This window comes from Pelodiscus sinensis, chromosome 1 (assembly GCF_052426305.1).
Source record: "Pelodiscus sinensis isolate ZL-2025 chromosome 1, ASM5242630v1, whole genome shotgun sequence".
In the NCBI taxonomy this organism is placed as follows: domain Eukaryota; kingdom Metazoa; phylum Chordata; order Testudines; family Trionychidae; genus Pelodiscus; species Pelodiscus sinensis.
This window is the reverse complement of record NC_143052.1, coordinates 141853012-141873058: the sequence shown is the minus strand read 5'-3', so window position 1 is coordinate 141873058 and position 20047 is coordinate 141853012. Positions and strand designations below refer to the sequence as shown.

Sequence of the window (20047 nt, the reverse complement as noted above, 5' to 3'; positions counted from 1 at the left end):
GTTTTGGGTTAAAATCATGTTAATCTTGGAGACAGGGATAAAGAAATGTTGTTATACTGACTCTGACTAAAGAGCAGCAGAACTTAATAAGTCCTAATGGAGGGGGTTACCCTCACTGGTTTAACCTCACTCTCTTCCCTCACTCATTAAGCCAAAAATAGTGATTCCAAACCCAAGTGAAAGTCAGAGAGGATTGGAAAGAATGTTCCTACTGGGTGATGTGGAGTTTTTCAAAGAATCTATCAGCTGATCCTGCCCTCCAGTGTCTAAATGTAAAGCTGATCAGACTGAAAGGAGAGTCCTTGTTTCTGCTCACTAATTAATCACTGGAGGTGAAATCACTGATGGATAGGTCTAGGAGGCGAATCTTAGATCTTGTATAGGGACAGCAGTGCACTTATCCAGCACTGGATGTGATCCCCTTGTGTAGGCCAGTTCAACGGGATGGGGCAAAGGGGGCAGTAGCCTGAGGCCTGATGATTCACAACAGCAACAGCCTTGCCCCATGCCCTTTAAATCACAGTTGGAGCTCTGTACGCACACCCCGTGTGGCTATGAGAGCCTGGGGAGGCATGCCACATTCTGGGTAGTGCTGTGAGCTGGCTGCCCCAGCCCCACCCCTTCTGGGAGTGCAAAGCCAGGGCCCCCCACCTTGCCCATTTCACAGTTATTCTCCCTACACTAGGTGGAGGCACTAGCTTTTGCGGCTCAGGGATGACAGAGGCTGCGCAAAATAAAGCTATTATGAGGCTGAAGTGGGTTACCTAGTCCTACCTCTTTATTCAGAATCCTGGTTCAGTGTTCAAGGGCTCTGTATTTGAAGAAGTAAGTGGGGGTCTGACAAAACATCTCTCAGGTCATACCAAGTCATGTGTCCCTGCATCTGCAAATGGTTTTGAACATCTTTGGGCATGATGCCCTCAGTCACAGAAAGTTGATTTGGGGTGACCTACGAGCTATTTTCTCATACATAACTAGTTACATATTCAAAGGAGCATTTGTAAAATGGAGAGTGACCTGAGGATGACATGGGGTAAAACAGCACGCACACACATACACATAAGAAAACTTCTACAAGGATCTCCATGTTCCAGGCTAGTCAAACCCATAATATGGATATGGTGATGTATGACTAGGGGTGACCCAAGAGGTACAAGTAATTGGCTTCAGCTTTATAAGGAATCTAATTATAAAATTGGAGTGTCTATCAGAGTGCAATGGTGAAGAAGGACCTTGCCACTGAGTTTTAGAGGTCTTTAGGGAGATATCCTAGAATCCCACTGCATTCATGAACCCCATCACCTGGTTTCTCCAATTGGAGGAACCACCCTCTTAAATCTTCCCAGGAATGCTCTTTGGGAAAAAGGGCTGTTGCTATTTTGTACCAAGCAGGAATGTGCACATGGTACTCCTGCCACCCTGGAGTGGATTCTGAGAGCAAAAGGAAGAGAATCAGAATTCCATTTCTGTTCCTGCTGGAAATAGATTCTGGTGCTGTTGTGGAAGCAGCAGGAGAAGCACATCTGGATTTCTGCACCTTCTGGGGAAGGAGGAGCAGGAGAATCTGTAAGTCTCATTATCTTGGAGGTTAGCAGAGGCCTCAGGCCCAGAACAGCAGGTTCAAACAAGCAGTGATGATGTGGATTGAAGCAGGCATTTGAAATGAAGCAGGGTACAAAGAGGGAGGAAGGAAGAAGCGATGAGTTGGCAGGGAAAAGAACTGCATATTTGTGTCCAGGCATGGTGGGGAGGGGGCAGGTGCACAGAGTAACTCAGGCACATAGACAGACAGATTGTGGTGGAAACTTGCTTGCCCAAAACTGAGTAGAGAGTGAAAATGCACTGTTGGGGGAGGAAGGGTTGTTAGGAGAAGGTGGGTGGGGAACTGCAGAAATGTGTCCATCTCTCTCTCTCTCTCTCTCTGCCTCCTGTTTTCTTTAAGGGCGTTTTTCAAAGCCCTTTTCCTCTATCTCCTCCTCCTCCTCCTCAGAGCACTCAGCCAAGGTGGGAAGGAAAGACTGTCTGTGATCTGAACTGTGTTCTTTACCAGCCCTTGGGGAGGAGTAAGGCATAAACAACCTAGTAGCAGCAACAGCAGCAGCAGTAACTACACAGAGCAGGACAGTTTCCACAATGAGAGACATAAGGACTCCTCAGCAGGTAGGGAAAGAATGCTAGTCACACATTCATATCATTTAGCTCACTTGTGCTCCCTCTCTATGTCTCTCTTTCACTCTTACCCTGCTTTGTGCCCTAAGGGGGGTTGAACAGCTGGACTCAAATGCTCTTCAGAGTTGGGGCTGCAGCAGCACTTTCACAGGGCCCAACACTAGGGGTTCAGATTCCAGCATAGGGGTCTTTGCAGTTGGAGTTTCAACTTTATTTTGAACTTTCCTGACTTACCCCTGGCTCCCCTTCCCTGTGGTCGATGAGACAAGATATCGGAGTTTTCGCTCTGTGTATTTATCTGTCTCCTCTGCTCTGCTAACATTTGTCTCTAAGAGTCTTTCGTTTTGTGTTGTTCCAGCAGGTAACTGCTGCTAAAATCACCAGCTACAATTCAGAGTCATCCCAGTTGGTAGTTTTGTCTTGGAGTTGTTGTACACAGTTAAAGGTTATAGTAAACCAGTTCCTATTTTGAGGTTATGCTGAGACCTAAGTGAACAATTTACAACAAATAATGTATCTGATAAGTTTCCTTTTTTTAGAGTATACACAAATTGTCCACAAATGGGAGAATTCCCAATGCTCTCTTTATTCAGAATTATTTGCAAATTTTTTCAACAAATTGTTGTGTTTTTTTCTTGTTTAGTGTGGAGGTGATTCTTCAATTGGAAATGTTTGAAAATTAGAAATCACACTTTAATTGGCTTAATTGTATGTTATGTACAATTGTTTCTCTTTCCTGATTAGATATCTTATATAATTAAGTGACATAACTGCAAATTTTATACTCTAATGTACATTTGGCAAGTGGTGATAATTTTCTTAATTATGTAAGATCCAAATTTGTAACCAATCAACATAATATAATTTTCAAAATATTTATTAGGCTATAGATAAATCTGTTGACTACAACAAAAGGTAGAGTTCACAAACCTTTGTTTGTATTCTGAATGGCTTCTCCATTTGTTAGTGTTCATACCTATTTTTATTTTCTGTTCATACAAATGGAGTTTTGTTTATTGAATGGCTGTTTTACATACAGATACCCACATTCATTTGAGAACATACACTATTTTAATTTTTTATAGTCTGTTTTTATGCTTCACACTTTTCAGTTTTCCAGGCCAGGGTTCAGCAAACCATCTGTGTTCAGCAAAACACTTTAGAATGTGCTTCACTTTCAGTGTGTACTTCTATCCTATTGGTTTTCATGCACATTTAAGTGCCTTGCTAAACAGACATGGATTTAACCAGGTGCTAAAGTATTTCGCTGGATTTCAACCCCAAATCTGAGAGCATAAGTATTACCATGTGACGAGAAGGCAGGTGTAGTGCAGGTCTATGGATGCAAGTTCACCTACAGAAATCAGGCCCAAATTAATTGAATCTTAGAAGAAGAGGGTTGGATGAGAACTCAGGAGGTCATCAAGTCCAACTCACTAGTTAAAGCTGGACCAACCCCAACAAATTCATCCCAGCCAGACCTTTGTCAAGCCAAGACTTAAAAACCTCTAAGGATGGAGATTCTACCACTACCCTTGGGATCACATTCCAATGTTTCACTGCCCTTCTAGTAAAATAGTTTTTCCTAATATCCAACCTGACCTTCCCCACTGCAGCTTGAGACCATTGCTCCTTGTTGTGCCATCTGTCACCACTGAGAACAGCCTTTCTCCATCCTCTTTGGAACCTCCCTGCTGGCAGCTGAAGGCTGCTATCAAATCCCCCCTCACTCTTCTTAAGCCCAGATCCCTCAGCCTCTCTTCATGCATCATGTGCCCCAGCTGGGGTAGGGACAATGTTTGGATTGCAGGGAGGTGCAGGTTTCAGCTGGGGTTGCAAGCTCTGGGGTGGGGCCAAGGGGATTCAGAGTGCAGGGTATGTGTGGTCTTTTGGAGGGAGTTTAGGTGCAGGAAAGTGTTCAGGGTTGAGGCAGGGTGTTGGGTTGCTGGAGGGAGTGCAGTATGGGGCTGTGGGAGAGGGCTCAAGTCTATGGCAGGGATATACCAGGGGGCTTGGGTGCAGGCTTCAGGTGGTACTTACCTCAGGTGGCTCCTCAAAGTGGACTGCATGTCCCTCTGACTTCTAGGCACAGGGGCAGCCAGAGGCTACCCTTGCTTGCATGCATAGCCCCTGAAGCTCCCATAGGCTGTGGTTTCCAACCAATGGGACCTGAGGAGCCAGCACTCGGGCAGAAGTAGCCCTTGCACCTAGGGGCTGCAGGACACTGGCCACTTTTGGGAGCCATGCAGAGCCAGGGCAGGCAGGAAGCCTGTCTTAATCCCACTGTGCCACCAACCAGACTTTTAACAGCCTGGTCTGCAGCAGACCAGGCTCCTTTTCGACTGCTTGTTCTGATTGAAAACCTGGCAACTCTATCTGTATTAGCATATGACAATACTTTTCTCCACTCTGGCACTTTAAGTGCAGAAGGTGGGAGCTCACAAAAGACTTTAAAACACGTTGCCCTTTAAGGCCTGTGTTAAAACTCTACAAGGTTACAGATTCTCCAGACTTGGATGGATACCGCTGCCAACACATGGAATGAGGAGTACAGCTAGTTCGGATTAGGAAGCCTAATCCGAATTAGCTACTCCGTGTTGCGTGTAGCCGCGTGGCACGGGGTTCGAACTGCCGGCATTTAAAAATGGCGCCGGCCGGCTTCATGTAAATGAAGGCCAGGAAATTCAAATCCCGGGCTTCATTTGCAAGTGCGGTATGCCTACATTACCCTCCTAGTTCGAATTAGGAGGGTAGCGTAGACATACCCTTATAGAGCTCCCAGATTCTCCTTTGGCCACACAACAGAAAAGGAAAGGTCACTGCTTCTAATTCAAAAAGTCCCCCTCCCCCCACACACACTGTCTCTCCTGCCAATTCACTTCCTGCTTCCCTAGAATTCCTGGGGACTCTCTAGGATCCACTGTTGATGGATTTAATCCTTATAGGCAAGGTAATTAGGGTGAGGTCTAAAGAATTAAAAACTACAGAGAAAAAAATTTGGCTAACTGAATGGCTGCAACATCTGGAAAATAGCGTGCCCCTCACCCTTTGCCACAGCACAGAACATAGTCTATAGAGAAGAGGATCTATGTCTCATTCCCATGTGCCCAGCCTCAAATATCCAATCCCCACAAAATGGAGCAGCACTGGAAATGCTGAGCCACTCAGACTCTTGCAAACCATTTAGACTCCCCATTCCTTTTTTAACTGAAGCTAGTGATGGCTTGGATGGCTAGTGACGGCACTCTGTCCCCTCCCTAAATTTCCTCCAAACCATCCATTTTTCCCATTCATTCCTCTTACCTGAGGCTAAGTTGGAAGAGTCAACCTGCATATGCTAGGCTCTGTTCTTCAGTCCCCTGCAAGCTATCCAACTGTCTTGTGCCTCATAACTTCAGGCCAGGTTGGAATAAGATATAAAAGCTTCCATAGCTCATTGCCAAATCCTTTTGTGTCATCTAGATTTACCTGAGCTAAGACCAGACTGAACCCAGAGACAGGCCTTGCTCGCCTTGCCCTAAGGCTGGGCCTGCCCAGAGACTGAGATTTGAAAAAGTCTGTAGATCAGTAGCTCCCCTTCCCATATAGTTCCCCAGAGACATTTCATCCTCTTTGGATCTAAGGTCAAAGATGGTTAGTTTGTGTGGGTCCACATGCATCTAGCAGTGTGAGGCAAAGGAGGCATTCACCAGTTCTGTATTCTTCTGAGAGCAGTAAGGGAGATCAATGTCCTTCCAAGTAGACACAGGATGTTATTATTTCAAAAGTCTGATGCCATTCTTTCAAACCCAGCATCAAAAACAGATAAGCTAAACTGTTTTAGGAAATAAGAAGTGTTTTGGGAACATTTGTTCTTCTCATATCCCTCAGTGCACAGAATTGACAGACCCTAAAATCTCAGCTTCCTTGCACTGTTTAGAATTGAGGCATGGGAGCATTCTAAATGTCTGTTTTTGTTTTGTTTGCTTACTTGCTTGTTTATTTTAATCACTGATATTCAACAGAGGCATTATTTAATAAGGAAAATATTAATGCACTGCTTATATGAATCATAGATTCCACAGAAAATGGAAAGTCACATCTTGCTGCTTCCTGGCTGTCTTCCTATATCTCAGCTTTCAGCATTTGAGGAGGAGATATAGGTACCCTTTAAAAAGAAACCAAGTCCAAGGTAGTCCTGGATTTTGAACACCTTGTAATCAAGCTACCAACCTGAAAAAGAGAGAAACATATTACAGTGGGAAGGAGGGATCACAGGGGATGGTCTTGGAGGGAGTGAAGGAGTAGTACATGAAAGAAAAACGTACCCACTCTCTGTTTGTAAGCCATACAAATTCTCCCTCCTCCTTTTCCATCCCTTCCCTGGGGCTGTCTTCACTTTCAGAGTAAAACCCAGCATGTATAACCATCACAGGGGAACAGAAGAAAAATATTTAGTTGGAGCAGAAAGTGGTGAGGTTTAGGACAACCTTAGTTTCTGTAGGAGTCCACACCACACTCTCAGTTCAGCCCCTGAGAAGCTCTGTCTCCTGAACCGGTGACCTTACCCATCTCTTTCTGTACCATCTCCACATTCCTCTTCCCCACCTGGGTTTCCTCTTCTTATCTTTGCTCTATTCTTATTATGAGTACTGGTAATTATAAATTATGTTTATGTCTGTAGTTCCCAAAGCCAACCCCCCATTGTGCAGGGTGCTGTACAAACACAGAATAGTGGATAGTCCTGCCCCAAACAGTTTGCAGTCTGAACAGACCAAACAGGCACAGAGTGGGGGGAAGAGAGTAAAATGCAAGTAGAATGAACAACGGGATGGCAGTATGTTAGTACCAAGATGGGGAGGAGTTCTGGGAGTCAGGTAAATGGAAAGAAAAAGAAGAATCATTGCAGCTGGTAAGGCTGGGGAAAAGGACGAAGTGTAGGAACTGTTGTTGAGGGTTCTGCAAGATGTGGGTTGAACTAGAAGCAACTGAGGAACTGGTACAATTATTAATGCCCCTAGTTCCCAGCTCTTCTATATAATACTGGTAGAATGGGTGGAGCTGGGAGGGCATATGACTGGAGTAATTCTAATAGGAATGTCTTTCTCTGCATCTCCCCTCTTTTCTTTTCTTCCCCTTTTCAGGCCCGTGAGGAGGATCTGAAAGAGGCTGCAAAGAAAGGGAGATACCTTCGGGGGAAGAGCCTCCTCCTGTGTGCTCTCATGCTCAGCGCTGTCCTTGGGTTTGCATTGCTTCTTGTCTACACCATCTTCACCTGTGGCCTGGGTACAATTAAGGGTACAATTAAGGGTACCTCAGTCCTTCTCCCTTCTCCCTTCTCCTGCACCCAACCTGCTAGTGAGACCCCTTCCTTTCTCCTCTCCCTTAATTGTCTTTTGGGTTGAGCATCTGCGTGAGGCCCAGGCCATGGTTGGTTCCTAAGACTTGGGAAAACAGAAATGTCTGAAATAAATAAAATGTAATAAAGACTCATTACTGTACCCACTCCAAGCCTTCCCTACCATGTGGAGACCTCTTCACTCCCAAACTTCCTGCCTGCTTAGTGTGGCCAGGCCCACCCTCTCTGAAGAGTAGCACTGAACCTTCTAAAGACTATTGTATTACTCTCATCCCCTCCCTCTTGTCTGCAGCTTCTGTATTCCTGACTGGTCTGTTTATAGTGCCCTAGGAGAAATAGGGATAAGTCCGGAATTTGGTACTGGAGCTTGAAATTGTCCCTCCTTTCTGTCCCTGTCCCTATCACTAATAAGATAATTAGAGAGCTCCAATCAGTGGCAAACCTGAAAGCAGGGCCTATGAATCCAGATCCACAAGCAGTCCACTTTTCTAACCACTAGGTGGATATGCAAAATAAGAATCTATATATATATATGAAGAGGCCAAGTCATATCCTCTTCCATAATTTATCTCCCTCTTGGTTAAAATCCCCCTTTAACTCCTCTTCTGACCTTTCCCCTGTCTGTAAGGGTTAGGAATCCCCTAACTACAGACCACTACAAAGGCTGTATTCGTTCAAATCTTCTCTATCTCCCACTTTTTCCCACATACATCATACCAACCAGTGAAGGTCTGAGGCCTACTTGTATATTATACAGAACTTTGCTTAGGCCAGTGTCTGTGTCTTAAGAAATGACAGTCACCTTGAGACATTAAGCCCACCCTATGGCCTTGTCTAGACACAAACTTGCATGCGTTTAATTAAATATGTATTATTATTTTGATTTGAGAGTGTCTTATTTCAGCAAAGAACTAATTTAACAGGAAAACAACATAAGTTACTTGTAAAACAAAATAAGAATGTTTATCCAGGAGTTTACACAGGCTTTATTAAATAAGTTTTTAAATTAACATAAGTTGGACTGGTAGAAAAGTTCTGACAGATGTCATTCTTGGGAAATGCTTCCTGATATATCATTGTTCAGTTTATCTCCTTTCCCCTGCCTATGTCTTTCTCTTCCTCTCTGCTGGTCCTAAACTCTCTAGCCTTGTAGTAGTAGTTATATTCCTGGGAGATCACTGCTTGGCCAGACTCTCACTGACACACAGTGAATGTGGTAAGAAGATGAAAATGGGAGAAGTTTGTTGATAATCAGCTTTGTGGTTGATTAGATTGTGCCAAGATGGGACCTTATCCCTGGGTGACCATTCATCCTTTATTTTAAATGGTGTCCCTTACTTGGTGCCTATTTTCATCCATTGCATAAAGTCAAACATAGGATATACTTTATCTTCTGGTCAGCAATAATTTTCCAGATAATTCAATATTGTTTCAAAAGCATAGGATTTTGTACAACACATTAAACTGCAAAATAATCTCTCTCCATGTATTTTCTTGAATTTCCTTCATCCTGCTAATAATGGCTTCTGTCTGTGCTTCTTGCCCAGAGCCCTGTAACACCAAGGAGTGTCTCACACTTGTGGCCAGACTCCTGGAGACAAGGAATACCACCATAGATCCCTGTGAGGATTTTTATGGCTATGTTTGTGGCAACTGGAAAACCAACCACTCGCTCAGGTTGACTGTGGAGTCCTCAAATGTGTTTGACGTCATGCTGGAAGAAAACGAGCTGATCCTGAAGAGGCTCTTAGGTAGAGGGGGGACATCCTCTGCAGCCACAGCTTTGGTTACTGACATACAACAGGGCAGCCACTTCCAAAAGGGACCAAACTCAACCCTTGGTACCTCTCTGTCACTGCAACCACAGCCATGAACCCTAGAATGCACCAGTATCAAGCCACACCCATGGGAACAACTCCATTCCCTTGTCACTACAACCCCCAATATACATCTCTACAACATTCCCCAGAAAATGCACTTTCACTCACCAGAGCCAGTGTAACAATCACATGGTCTCTCACTTCAGCTTCTTGTTTCCAAATCATTTCCCTGCCATCTCATACCATCACTACAGTGAAGCAAGCATCCCAGTCGGGCAGCAATACAAACAGCTGTGCTGTCACAGCCACCCCCATGTTATCACCTTGTCACCACAACCAGAGCTATAATCATCCTAAATGGGAACATAACACTCTCTTGGGAAACTGTAGTGCTGACTTGTGATTGTATCCCTCTGTTTGCTAGAGTTTGGATGAGTCATGTCTCTCATTACTCTCTGGGCCCCTAGAAACTTTAGCAGAAACCTCCTTGCTCACAGCTAAAGCTACTACTTTGGTTTTAGTGATTGTGGGTTGTACTTTTTAGTGTGAAAGATCCAGATTTGATCTTTAGTGGAGACCATGGTGTCTGTCGATGCACTCCGAAAGTGTTATATTGTGTCATGGATTATCAAACAAGTTGTAGTTCCTGCTTCAGGATGAACATTTACCTATTAGCAACCCCACCTCCTCACCTGATGCCTCCTCTTGGTTTTCGTTAATGTTTGGCTCGTTAAGTGTTTTGTCTTTTTCCTTATCTCAGAGGTTCCACGGGTCAAGGTTGGAGGCTCAGCCAAGGAGAAAGCCATCCAGTTCTACCACTCCTGCATGAATACCCAGCAGATAGAAGCAGAAGGGGCTCAGCCCTTGAAGGAGCTCATAAATGAGGTGCTTGTTGCTCTCACACACTATTTCTGAGCATACCTATGTACTTCAGAAAAAAGCTCTTCTCCGAAAAGGATAGAAAACAATGGGGGGAATGTAATAATCTGCTTTGTTATTTGCTCCTTCATTATTACACTTGCAACCACTAAGTCAATGGTGACTAAGATGTCAGTGATGGAAAGTTAGTGGCTTCTGCCCAGGGAATGAGCCTAATTTGTAAATGATGAGACTCCATGGCACAAAAATCATTTCCCTAATAGATGCTATGGACTGGGTGCTCTGATTTGGCTGCCTGATTTCAGACCCTGAATATTTATTTCTTACCTTAATATCCATTCAGACACATGAGGCCTTGGAATTTTAGAATTCCTCCCATCATGTAGAAGGGGTACTTTTCTTAACAGGAACTCAGGGTAATTCAGTGAGATCCATCCTGCAGCTTAGGAAACTCCCTGCAAGTGAGATGGAATTTTAGGGCCCATGAGAGGTAAGTTAGGATTCAAGCACCTGAATCCCCAAGTATGAAAAATGAGTCCTAACTGCCCTGATTGAGGATGGCAGGGAAATGCAGACACTTCCTCCTCTACCTTCTTCTGCCACCTGTTGCCCTTTCAGGTGGCTCTCTTATGCTCTTGACCTCCTCTGCCTCCTTATATAGCACTTTTATGGCATTCCATAAACATAAAGTGACAGGGTCACTGCAGAGTATCACTGGGAGTTTGAAGATTTTCCTGGGTTCTTCCCTTTCTTTTGTCTTCATTATTTGTACTATCTTGGCCCTGAGCTGTCATAGTCATCATGTTCCATGAAAGAAGGGGGGAGAATGTGGAGATCAGTGAACAGCAGCTGTTCCTGCTTCTCTTTCGACCCATGGTAGTCAGGGAGTTTTTTCTCTGTATTACTCTCTTTCCTCAGATTGGTGGCTGGAACTTCACAGGTCCTGGGAAACAGACAGATTTTAACCAGACCCTGCAGATACTCATGGGCAAATACAACACTTTCCCCTTCTTCAGAGCATATGTGGGACCTAGCCCTTCGGACCCCAGCACCAATATCATCCAGGTAAGAGGATCAGAAGGCGATAGCAGTGGGAAAGGACAGTCAGAGTAGTACTTGTGGATCTTTAAGACCAAATAACTGCTTAAGCCACTGGGAAAGGCATATATTATGAGTAATATGGTCTTCTTTAAATGATTTCTGTAAATCCATGCAATTAAAATACACAAGAACTGTTTTGCCATGCACTGTGTAATTCATTGCTGCAGGGTATCATTGATGCTAATAGCTCAGTGAGACTAGAAGAGGATTAGGCACTTCCTTACCAGAACAGAACCAGCAGTAACATTATATAAGAGACAAATTGCTTTGTCATCAGCCCTCGTGAGCTGAGAGGCCAAGGAGTCCTCCTTGATCCACTTTTATAATACTGTATAATGAGATTCATTGTTGATATTTTAAAGCCTTCATCTATTTGAGGCTGGAGACTAGATACTCTTTTGTACAACTTCCTGTCCTTACATTTTCCACTCATTTCTTAATTCTGTTATTACTTGTTAAATACATAATCTTTATCATTCGTTTCTGGAAATTGAAGTTAGTAGGAGCATATGTGGGGAAAGTTATTTCCCTTCCTCCCACCCTTTTCTGTCCTTGTCTATTTAGGGTATGTCTACACTACAGCGCTAATTCGAACTAACTTAGTTCGAATTAGTTAATTTGAACTAAGCTAATTAGAACTAACGCGTCTAGAACTAAAAACTAGTTCGAATTAGCGTTTTGCTAATTCAAACTAGCATGTCCACATTAAGTGGACCCTGAACAGGGCTTAAGGATGGCCGGAAGCAGTGCCGGCAGGGCATCAGAGGAGGACTTAGAGCGTGGAGATGCTGTCTCAGGCTAGCCGAGGGCTGTGCTTAAAGGGACCCGACCCCCACCCCGGACAGACAGTTCTCAGGGGTGCCCCGCTTGAAAACCAGTCCTGGCTTGGAGTGCCCGGAGTGCCCACACTGGGCACATCACACCACTCGGCCATCAGCCCGGCTGCACTTGCCGCAGGCTGCCATCTGGGGAGAGGAGGCAATCGGGGGGCTGCAGGAGAGCTTCCACCCCCAGAAGCCCGCAGAGCCAGCCCAGTCCTCCCCATCGGGGGCTCGTGCCCCATTCCTCCCTCACCTCCTTCCACTTACCCTTCCCTAGCCCCTTTTCTTGATGTACAAAATAAAGGACAATTGTGTTCAAAAATGGAATCTGTCTTTATTGAACAAAACTGGGGGAGACTGGGAAAAGGAGGTGGGAGAGGGGAAGAGAGAGGCTGGGAGAGGGGAGAGCAACTAAAATGATCGGGGGTTGGGAACAGGTCCCATATGAAGAGAGGCTAAAGAGACTGGGACTTTTCAGCTTAGAAAAGAGGAGACGGAGTGGGGACAGGATAGAGGTCTCTAAAAGCAGGAGTGGGGTGGAGAGGGTGCATACAGAAAAGTTCTTCATTAGTTCCCATAAAGAAGGACTAGAGGACACCAAAGGAAAGGAATGGGTAGCAGGCTTCAAAGTAGTAACAGAAAGTTGTTCTTCACAAAGCAAAGAGTCAACCTGTGGAACTCCTTGCTGCAGGAGGCTGTGAAGGCTACAACTAGAACAGAGTTTAAAGGGAAGTGAGATCAAGTCATGGAGGTTGGGTCCATGGAGTGCTATTAGCCAGGGGGTAGGAGTGGTGTCCCTGCCCAAAGTTTGTGGAAGGCTGGAGAGGGATGGCACGAGACAAATGGCTTGGTCACTGTCTCCGGTCCATCCCCTCCAGGGTCCCTAGGGTTGGCCGCTGTCGGCAGACAGGCTACTGGGCTAGATGGACCTTTGGTCTGACCCAGGACGGCCATTGTAAGCTCAGGGCTCAGGGTCGGGGGTCTCAGATTGAGGGGGAAATCTCGCTCCCCTGAGGTACAGAGCCCCCAGAAGGGTCCGAGGCCGGAGGTCAAATCAGTGAGGCAGGAGAGAAACCTAGAAGAGAAAACTATATGATGCATGCATGCAGGCTGTCACTTCCAAGAGTGAAGCAGCAGCCCTGACAGACAGATTCAGGGAATCTTTATACAGTATGTTCAGACAGCTCAGGTGTGGATTGTTTTTCTTTAACATATCAAAGTCTCAGCAGAAGCACTCTGAGACTTCTGTTCACCCCAGGAGTGCTAGAAGTAAGTTTTACAGAACAAAGCCACATGAGAACTTGAGTGGAGGAGTCTACAAGGCAAACTGTGACAAAGATAAGGGTTTACATGACAAATTGTGACAGACTAGGAGTATCCATGAATTTGAGATAGTCATTCGTAAGGGTCTTTGATTAGAGTTAATTTGATTTCACTCTGATACAGGGAGAGAGATCTGGAAAACTTTTTAACCCTTACAGCAGTTTTCTTTCAGAGAGTTTTGATTTCTGCACAGTCCCCCCTTTGACACAATTGGAGTTATTTGATTTTCCCCACAATTCCCCCCTTTAATACTCCTATTGGAGTATTACTCAAAGTTTATTCTGGACATTCTTAGGTATTTTTCCTTTGCTAGGATGAAGTCTCATCTTAGAGGGAGGTTTTCTTTATCTGCTGGGTAAATGACCCACTGCCCATTCAACCCCAGATCTTTACCAGTGCCAATTTTGCTTTCAAAACACAATGGAAACATAGTTCCTGATGGATGTAATGCTTGAGTAAGGGGAATCCCTGAGGCAATCAGATTTTTATGCCAAATCTGCCTGTTTTCCCCATGACTATGTATTCCTGGTACAGCGTTATCATTCTGGGCATCTACCCATTCCCGCTCTCCTGTAGAGTACTGACTACCAGTAAATCTCAATTTTAGGGGTCTGGTCCACAAGGAGGCAGGAGTTGGGATAAACTGTAATGGTAAAAGGCCTTTAGAGCCTTTTATGAGCTGTTCACATATCCAACAGTCACTTGCATTGGTGAGGGACACAACCTTTTGCAGGGCTTCCCAATAAGGGTGGGGAAAGTTATACACTAAGGCTATTCTGACTACTAAAAGAAGGAAAACAATCCTCATCCTATTATAGTATCTTAAATTTCTAAAGTAGAAAGGATAATAATAATAATAATAATAATAATATAGTAATTATCTAGCAACTAGCAAAGCAGTCTTTTAACTAAACTTAATCAGTTAGTATTGTTTGGCTTGCCTCTGCAGGCACTCTTCGAGATTTCGTAGTCTCTTAGTTCACTCAATACTGGAATGGATTTCCCTTTGTGAGAGCTACAGGGCTCCAGGCTCACCTGTAGGTCTTTGCTGGTACAGTCCTACCTCTCAGGTTGTACCTCGAAGCTCCTGGTGGAGGCCGGTTTGGTAACAGTCTGGTTTGAGAGTTTGCCGCCTCGGTCCGCTGAACCTCGTCCTCAGGTGATTCCTCCAGGGAGGGGTCCTGGGTGACGGGGTCAATTAGCTCTGTTGGATCTGCAGTTCGGCGTACATGACTTGCGTGGATCCACGAGGGGCCCTCCTTCACCTTTACTGCTGTGTGGGTGATGAACAGCAATTGGAACGGTCCTTTCCACCGGGCTGTCAGGGAATTCTTTCTGCGAAGTTCCTTTACGAACACGTAGTTGCCTGGTTGGATGTTGTGGCACGGTACATCAGTAGGTACTGGGAGGGCTTCCTTCACCTGCAGGTGCAAGCTCTCCTAACCGTCATTTTATGTCTAGGTTTCTTCTTTCTGTGTGGCTGCTAGCCTGTGGGCCTCCTGCAACATTAAACTGCTTACAAATCACACATGAATTAGATATTCTTGAGAGCTTCTAGGTGCACGCCTGGGGCGTACCATTGCTTTGGGATTTGTGAGGCCACCCCCCTTTTGCTCATGTGTGTCATTTGATGAGACACCTGAGCAAGCTGCTGTGTGAGAGATCTTGGGGCGACTGGGCGGCCATCAGGCGCAACCATTATCCCAGCTGGGGATAAGGAGCAGCCTGCTGTAGTTCTATCAGGTCCTGCAAAGAAACAGGGAGGGAAAGAGAGACCAGAATCTGAAAGGGAGCCAGAGGTCCATGTTCTGCTGCATGTCTGGCGGCTGCATCAGCACTCCCATTACCCAGAGAAACAGGATCAGTGGCACCTGTGTGGGCCGGGCAATGGGTAATAGAGAGGGATGTGGGTAGCTGAATAGCATCAATGAGTTGGGAAATAAGGGGACCATGAGAGATAGCAGAGCCAGAAGAGGTAAGGAAACCTCGTTGTTTCCAAATTTGTCCTGTGGCATGACAGACAGAGAAAGCATACTTTGAGTCAGTATAAATGGCAGCAGACTGTCCGGACGCTAAAAGGCAAGCACGAATTAAAGCGATGAGCTCAGCAGCCTGAGCTGATTTGATTCCTGGAAGAGAAAAAAACCTCTAAAACATTATTATCTGAGACCACTGCATATCCAGCCTTTAGTTTACCAACTGAATTTCTTTTACATGAGCTATCAGTATACAATACAAGATCTGCATTTTCCAGCAGTTGAGCAGACAAATCTTGGGGAGGCTTTACACAGTGCTCAAGCAATTCTTCACAGTTATGGGTATGTGCTTTACCAGTAGAGGGTAAAGGAGAAAAAGTAGCTGGGTTAAGTACATTACATCTTTTGAATTACCACATTTGGGGAAGAGAGGATAACATTCTCATACCGGGTTTGTCTCTGAACAGACAGGTGCTGGGTGCAGTGTTGCTGTAAGAGAGCAGAGACAGCATGAGGGACCTGTAAGATTATGCTGTGGCCTAATGTGACAGGTTGGGCCTTTTTAAGTAATTCAGCAGTAGCTGCAACTGCCCTCAGACAAAGTGGGAACCCACGGGCTACTGAGTCCAGTGTTGCAGAAAAATAAGCGACTGGACGAGGTGTGGGTCCAAGGGGTTGACAGAGAGCTCCAGCTGCAATTCCATCCTGTTCATGACAAAACAGAGTAAAAGGCTTGCTATATTTAGGTAAGCCTAGAACAGGTGGCTGTGAGAGAAGAGTTTTAAGGGAAAGGAAAGCAGATTCACATTCTGGGGACCAGGTCACTGGGTCAGGAGCTAAGATTAAGAATAGAATAGTAAGGGGTTTGGTGAGTTCAGAAAAGTTAGGAATCCATTGTCTGCAATATCTTGCAGTACCCAGAAATTTGTGTACCTGACTTTGGTGAAAGGGTGAGGAATGGAAAGAACTTGAAATTCGCTCAGGTGTTAACTGGCGGTCATCTCCTGAAAGTAAATGTTCTAAGTACTGAACTCTTTGTTTTACAAATTGCAATTTGGCTTTGGAAGCCTTGTGACTCTTTTTAGCAAGACACTTTAACACATATGAGGTATCAGTTTTACATCTTTTCTTAGTTTTACTAGCAATTAGCACATCATCAACATACTGAACTAACACAGAACTGCAGGGAAGAGAGATAGAATTAAGGTCATCTTTTTAAAAACTGAGAAAACAGAGTAGGGCTTTTACAATAACTTTACAAAAACATGTCCAGGTTAATTGATGACCCTGAAAGGAAAAGGCAAAGAGAAATTGGGAATTCTTATGCACTGGAATAGAAAAGAAGGCAGAACATAAATCTATTACAGAAAACCAGGTTAGGTACTACTGGAAATCTAGGGATTACAAACTTATTAATGGCTCTTAGGCCTTGTACAAATCTATAGATTTGCTTTTTCACAGGTAGTACAGGTGTATTACATGGTGAAGTTGTATAAACAAGTATCCCTTGTTTAAGGAGGGAGAGATTACAGGCTTAATGCCCTCTTGTGCCTCCCTAGCCAATAGATACAGGGCTACCCTTGGGAAAGGCTTGTTGTGTCTGTATGTTATTTGCACTGGTGTTGCGGAGGCTAGCAACCCCACTTCATTCACATGGGCTGCCCACAATGTCTCTGGGACATCTGAGAGGTCCAGGAGGGGTGTATATCCTGAGGTCTCATCAGATTCCTCTGAGAGTAGTAATGCCATCAAATTTGGAGCCTGATAGGGGGAAAGGTCAACAAATATCCCTTCCTCTCTACAGAGAAGGTTTGCACCCAATTTACACAACAAGTCACGTCCCATAAGGTTTACAGCAGAAAAGGGAGATAACAGGAAAGAATGTTCAGCTGACAAGGGTCCAAAGGGGGTGGGGGTGCAGATGGCACATCTGGGGAATCAAGCTGTTTCTTTAGAGTAGCCAATTCTTGCTGCAGCTTTTCAATAGAATCTTTTTTTGCTAGCCATAATGCTCTGATTATTATTTTTTTCTTACTGCCACATCCTCCCAGAGGCACCAATATTCCATCTGGTTAGGATGTTTTTCCTCGAGGAAAACTCTAAGATAAGAAAGCTTTTGTAAGTCAAAGCTCTAGTTGCCATTTATTCTGGGAATTCCCCTGAGTATAGCCATTCCAAATGCTCAATAATTCCTTAAGTCTCCTTAGTTTCAAACCTGCAGGCAATACCTAGCTGACTGATCATCTGAGACAAGGGAGTCCCAGGCTGTGAGAAACCTTTTCCCTCAGTCGGAGACAGACTTGAGGGAGCAATCTTATCCATGTTAGCACTGTCTTGTCCAAGGACAGCGCAGGAGCCCAACAGTACTACCCTCTCCAAGGATAGTACAGGCGTCCAGCAACACTACCCTCTCCAAGGATAGTGTGGGAGTCCACACAAACTGTCAGCTTCACTCACACTCCTTATGTGCCGGGGGAAACCGCCCTTGCTTTCAGCAGCTGTGCAGTGACACTGACAGCACTGGTGCGGCTGCGGTCCCACTCCGGACTTCACTCACTCAAAACCATGCGCTTGGACTCGCCACCAATCAGTCAGCAACAACAACAACAACAACAAAATCCAACCCCTATTTGGCTATACCCAGTGTTTTCGTTTTAAGTTTCCCTCAAGCCTCTTAACAAAAAATTTTAAGTAAAAGATGACTCTTACCGCCAGCCGGTCCAGCTGGTGACGAGAACAGGGAGGCGGACTGGGGGATTTTAAATGGATCCCTTACCCTCCAGATGCGCGCTGTAGTCCGTTCCCGTTCCCCGTCGTCAGCCTTTCCAACTGGAGTTCCAAGCCATCCCACTTCTGACACCAAATTGAGGGGGAAATCTCGCTCCCCTGAGGTACAGAGCCCCCAGAAGGGTCCGAGGCCGGAGGTCAAATCAGTGAGGCAGGAGAGAAACCTAGAAGAGAAAACTTTATGATGCATGCATGCAGGCTGTCACTTCCAAGAGTGAAGCAGCAGCCCTGACAGACAGATTCAGGGAATCTTTATACAGTATGTTCAGACAGCTCAGGTGTGGATTGTTTTTCTTTAACATATCAAAGTCTCAGCAGAAGCACTCTGAGACTTCTGTTCACCCCAGGAGTGCTAGAAGTAAGTTTTACAGAACAAAGCCACATGAGAACTTGAGTGGAGGAGTCTACAAGGCAAACTGTGACAAAGATAAGGGTTTACATGACAAATTGTGACAGACTAGGAGTATCCATGAATTTGAGATAGTCATTCGTAAGGGTCTTTGATTAGAGTTAATTTGATTTCACTCTGATACAGGGAGAGAGATCTGGAAAACTTTTTAACCCTTACAGCAGTTTTCTTTCAGAGAGTTTTGATTTCTGCACAGTCCCCCCTTTGACACAATTGGAGTTATTTGATTTTCCCCACAGGGTCTCAGTGGACCCCCTTGATTCTCTTGCACACCTGCTCCTGGGTGGCCAGGCTGGCAGCTCTCCTGCCCAAGCCGGCCACTTTCCTGTGCCTACTGCGGAGATCGTGGACAATGTCCACGATGTCCGCACTAGCCCAGGCGGGTGCCCGCCTCTTGCTGTCCCGGGCAAGCTTCCGGGAGCTGCCAGCCTGGTCCCGGGAAGAGGGGGAGGGCTGGGGGACATCGGGTGGGTGGCTCGATCCGTGCCAGGTGCAGGGCCTGTTGGATGGGTGCTGGCAGGCTTGCACCTGGCACGGGCACCTTAGCCAGCCCGTGCCCCTTTAAGGGGTCTGGGGCCAGGAGGGGGGCATAGAGTTTCCCTGGTGTTGGCCAGAGTGGCCACCAGGGAAACCTGGGAAGCCTTAGCCTCCCACTAGTTCGAATTAAGGGTCTACACAGCCCTTAATTCGAACTAGCTAGTTCGAACTAGGCTTAATCCTCGTAAAATGAGGTTTCCCTAGTTCGAACTAAGCGCTCCGCTAGTTCGAATTAAATTCGAACTAGCGGAGCGCTAGTGTAGTGCCTATTAAAGTTAGTTCGAACTAACATCTGTTAGTTCGAACTAACTTTGTAGTGTAGACATACCCTTAGATAGTAAGCTGTCTTCAAAGAGACTGACTCTTGTTATGTGCATACCGCTGTGGGGCCCGAGTCTCAAATCAGATATTTTGGCATTTCTTGAATAAAAATTCATACAACATTAAAACATTGTTATGTATTGCATGTATATAATTATTATCATTTATTATATTATATCATATATGTAGCTAACCAATGTTGCTTGAATTTAAATGTCAAATACTTACAACAGACTTCTTGCAAATGAGCTCAAGACAAAAATTAACCATAGAAACTGTTTGGGGACACTTTTCAGTTTATGACAATCATAAACAGCTTGCAGACAAGTGCTTGAGCAGATAAAGAAACAAAAGTCACTGACTAAATTATTTTTCCATCTCTAGTGTTTCTGATATTAACCAAGTGTCTTTCCTTCACTCCTTTCCTTAGATTGACCATCCTAAGTTTGAGATACCTCCAGAGAGTGACTACGATGAGAAAGCAAATTATCCTGAGGTACCACAACAAAGCCTGGGGCATGGCAAAAACATGTCTACTAGGTTCAGGAATGTCCTCTGGTATAGAA

At 45.0% G+C, this 20047-nt stretch overlaps 1 protein-coding gene across 6 annotated transcripts in view; it reads left to right on the top strand.

Annotated features, from left to right (window-relative positions):
• Positions 1 to 1963: 1963 nt before the first annotated feature.
• Positions 1964 to 20047, top strand: part of KEL (Kell metallo-endopeptidase (Kell blood group)) — a 45370-nt gene continuing 27286 nt past the window's right edge. For 3 of the 6 annotated variants that reach the window (XR_012896732.2, XR_012896731.2, XM_075903172.2), the window contains exons 1-6: positions 1964 to 2160; positions 7293 to 7458; positions 9055 to 9258; positions 10088 to 10212; positions 11125 to 11271; positions 19912 to 19977. Coding sequence is in view for 4 of the 6 variants with exons in the window: in XM_075903172.2 (XP_075759287.2) it covers positions 2134 to 2160; positions 7293 to 7458; positions 9055 to 9258; positions 10088 to 10212; positions 11125 to 11271; positions 19912 to 19977 (735 nt within the window). In the remaining 2 variants the exon portion in view is untranslated. The remainder of the gene's footprint in view (positions 2161 to 7292; positions 7459 to 9054; positions 9259 to 10087; positions 10213 to 11124; positions 11272 to 19911; positions 19978 to 20047) is intronic. The other 3 variants (XM_075903189.2, XM_075903214.2, XM_075903199.2) reach the window with 3 other exon arrangements.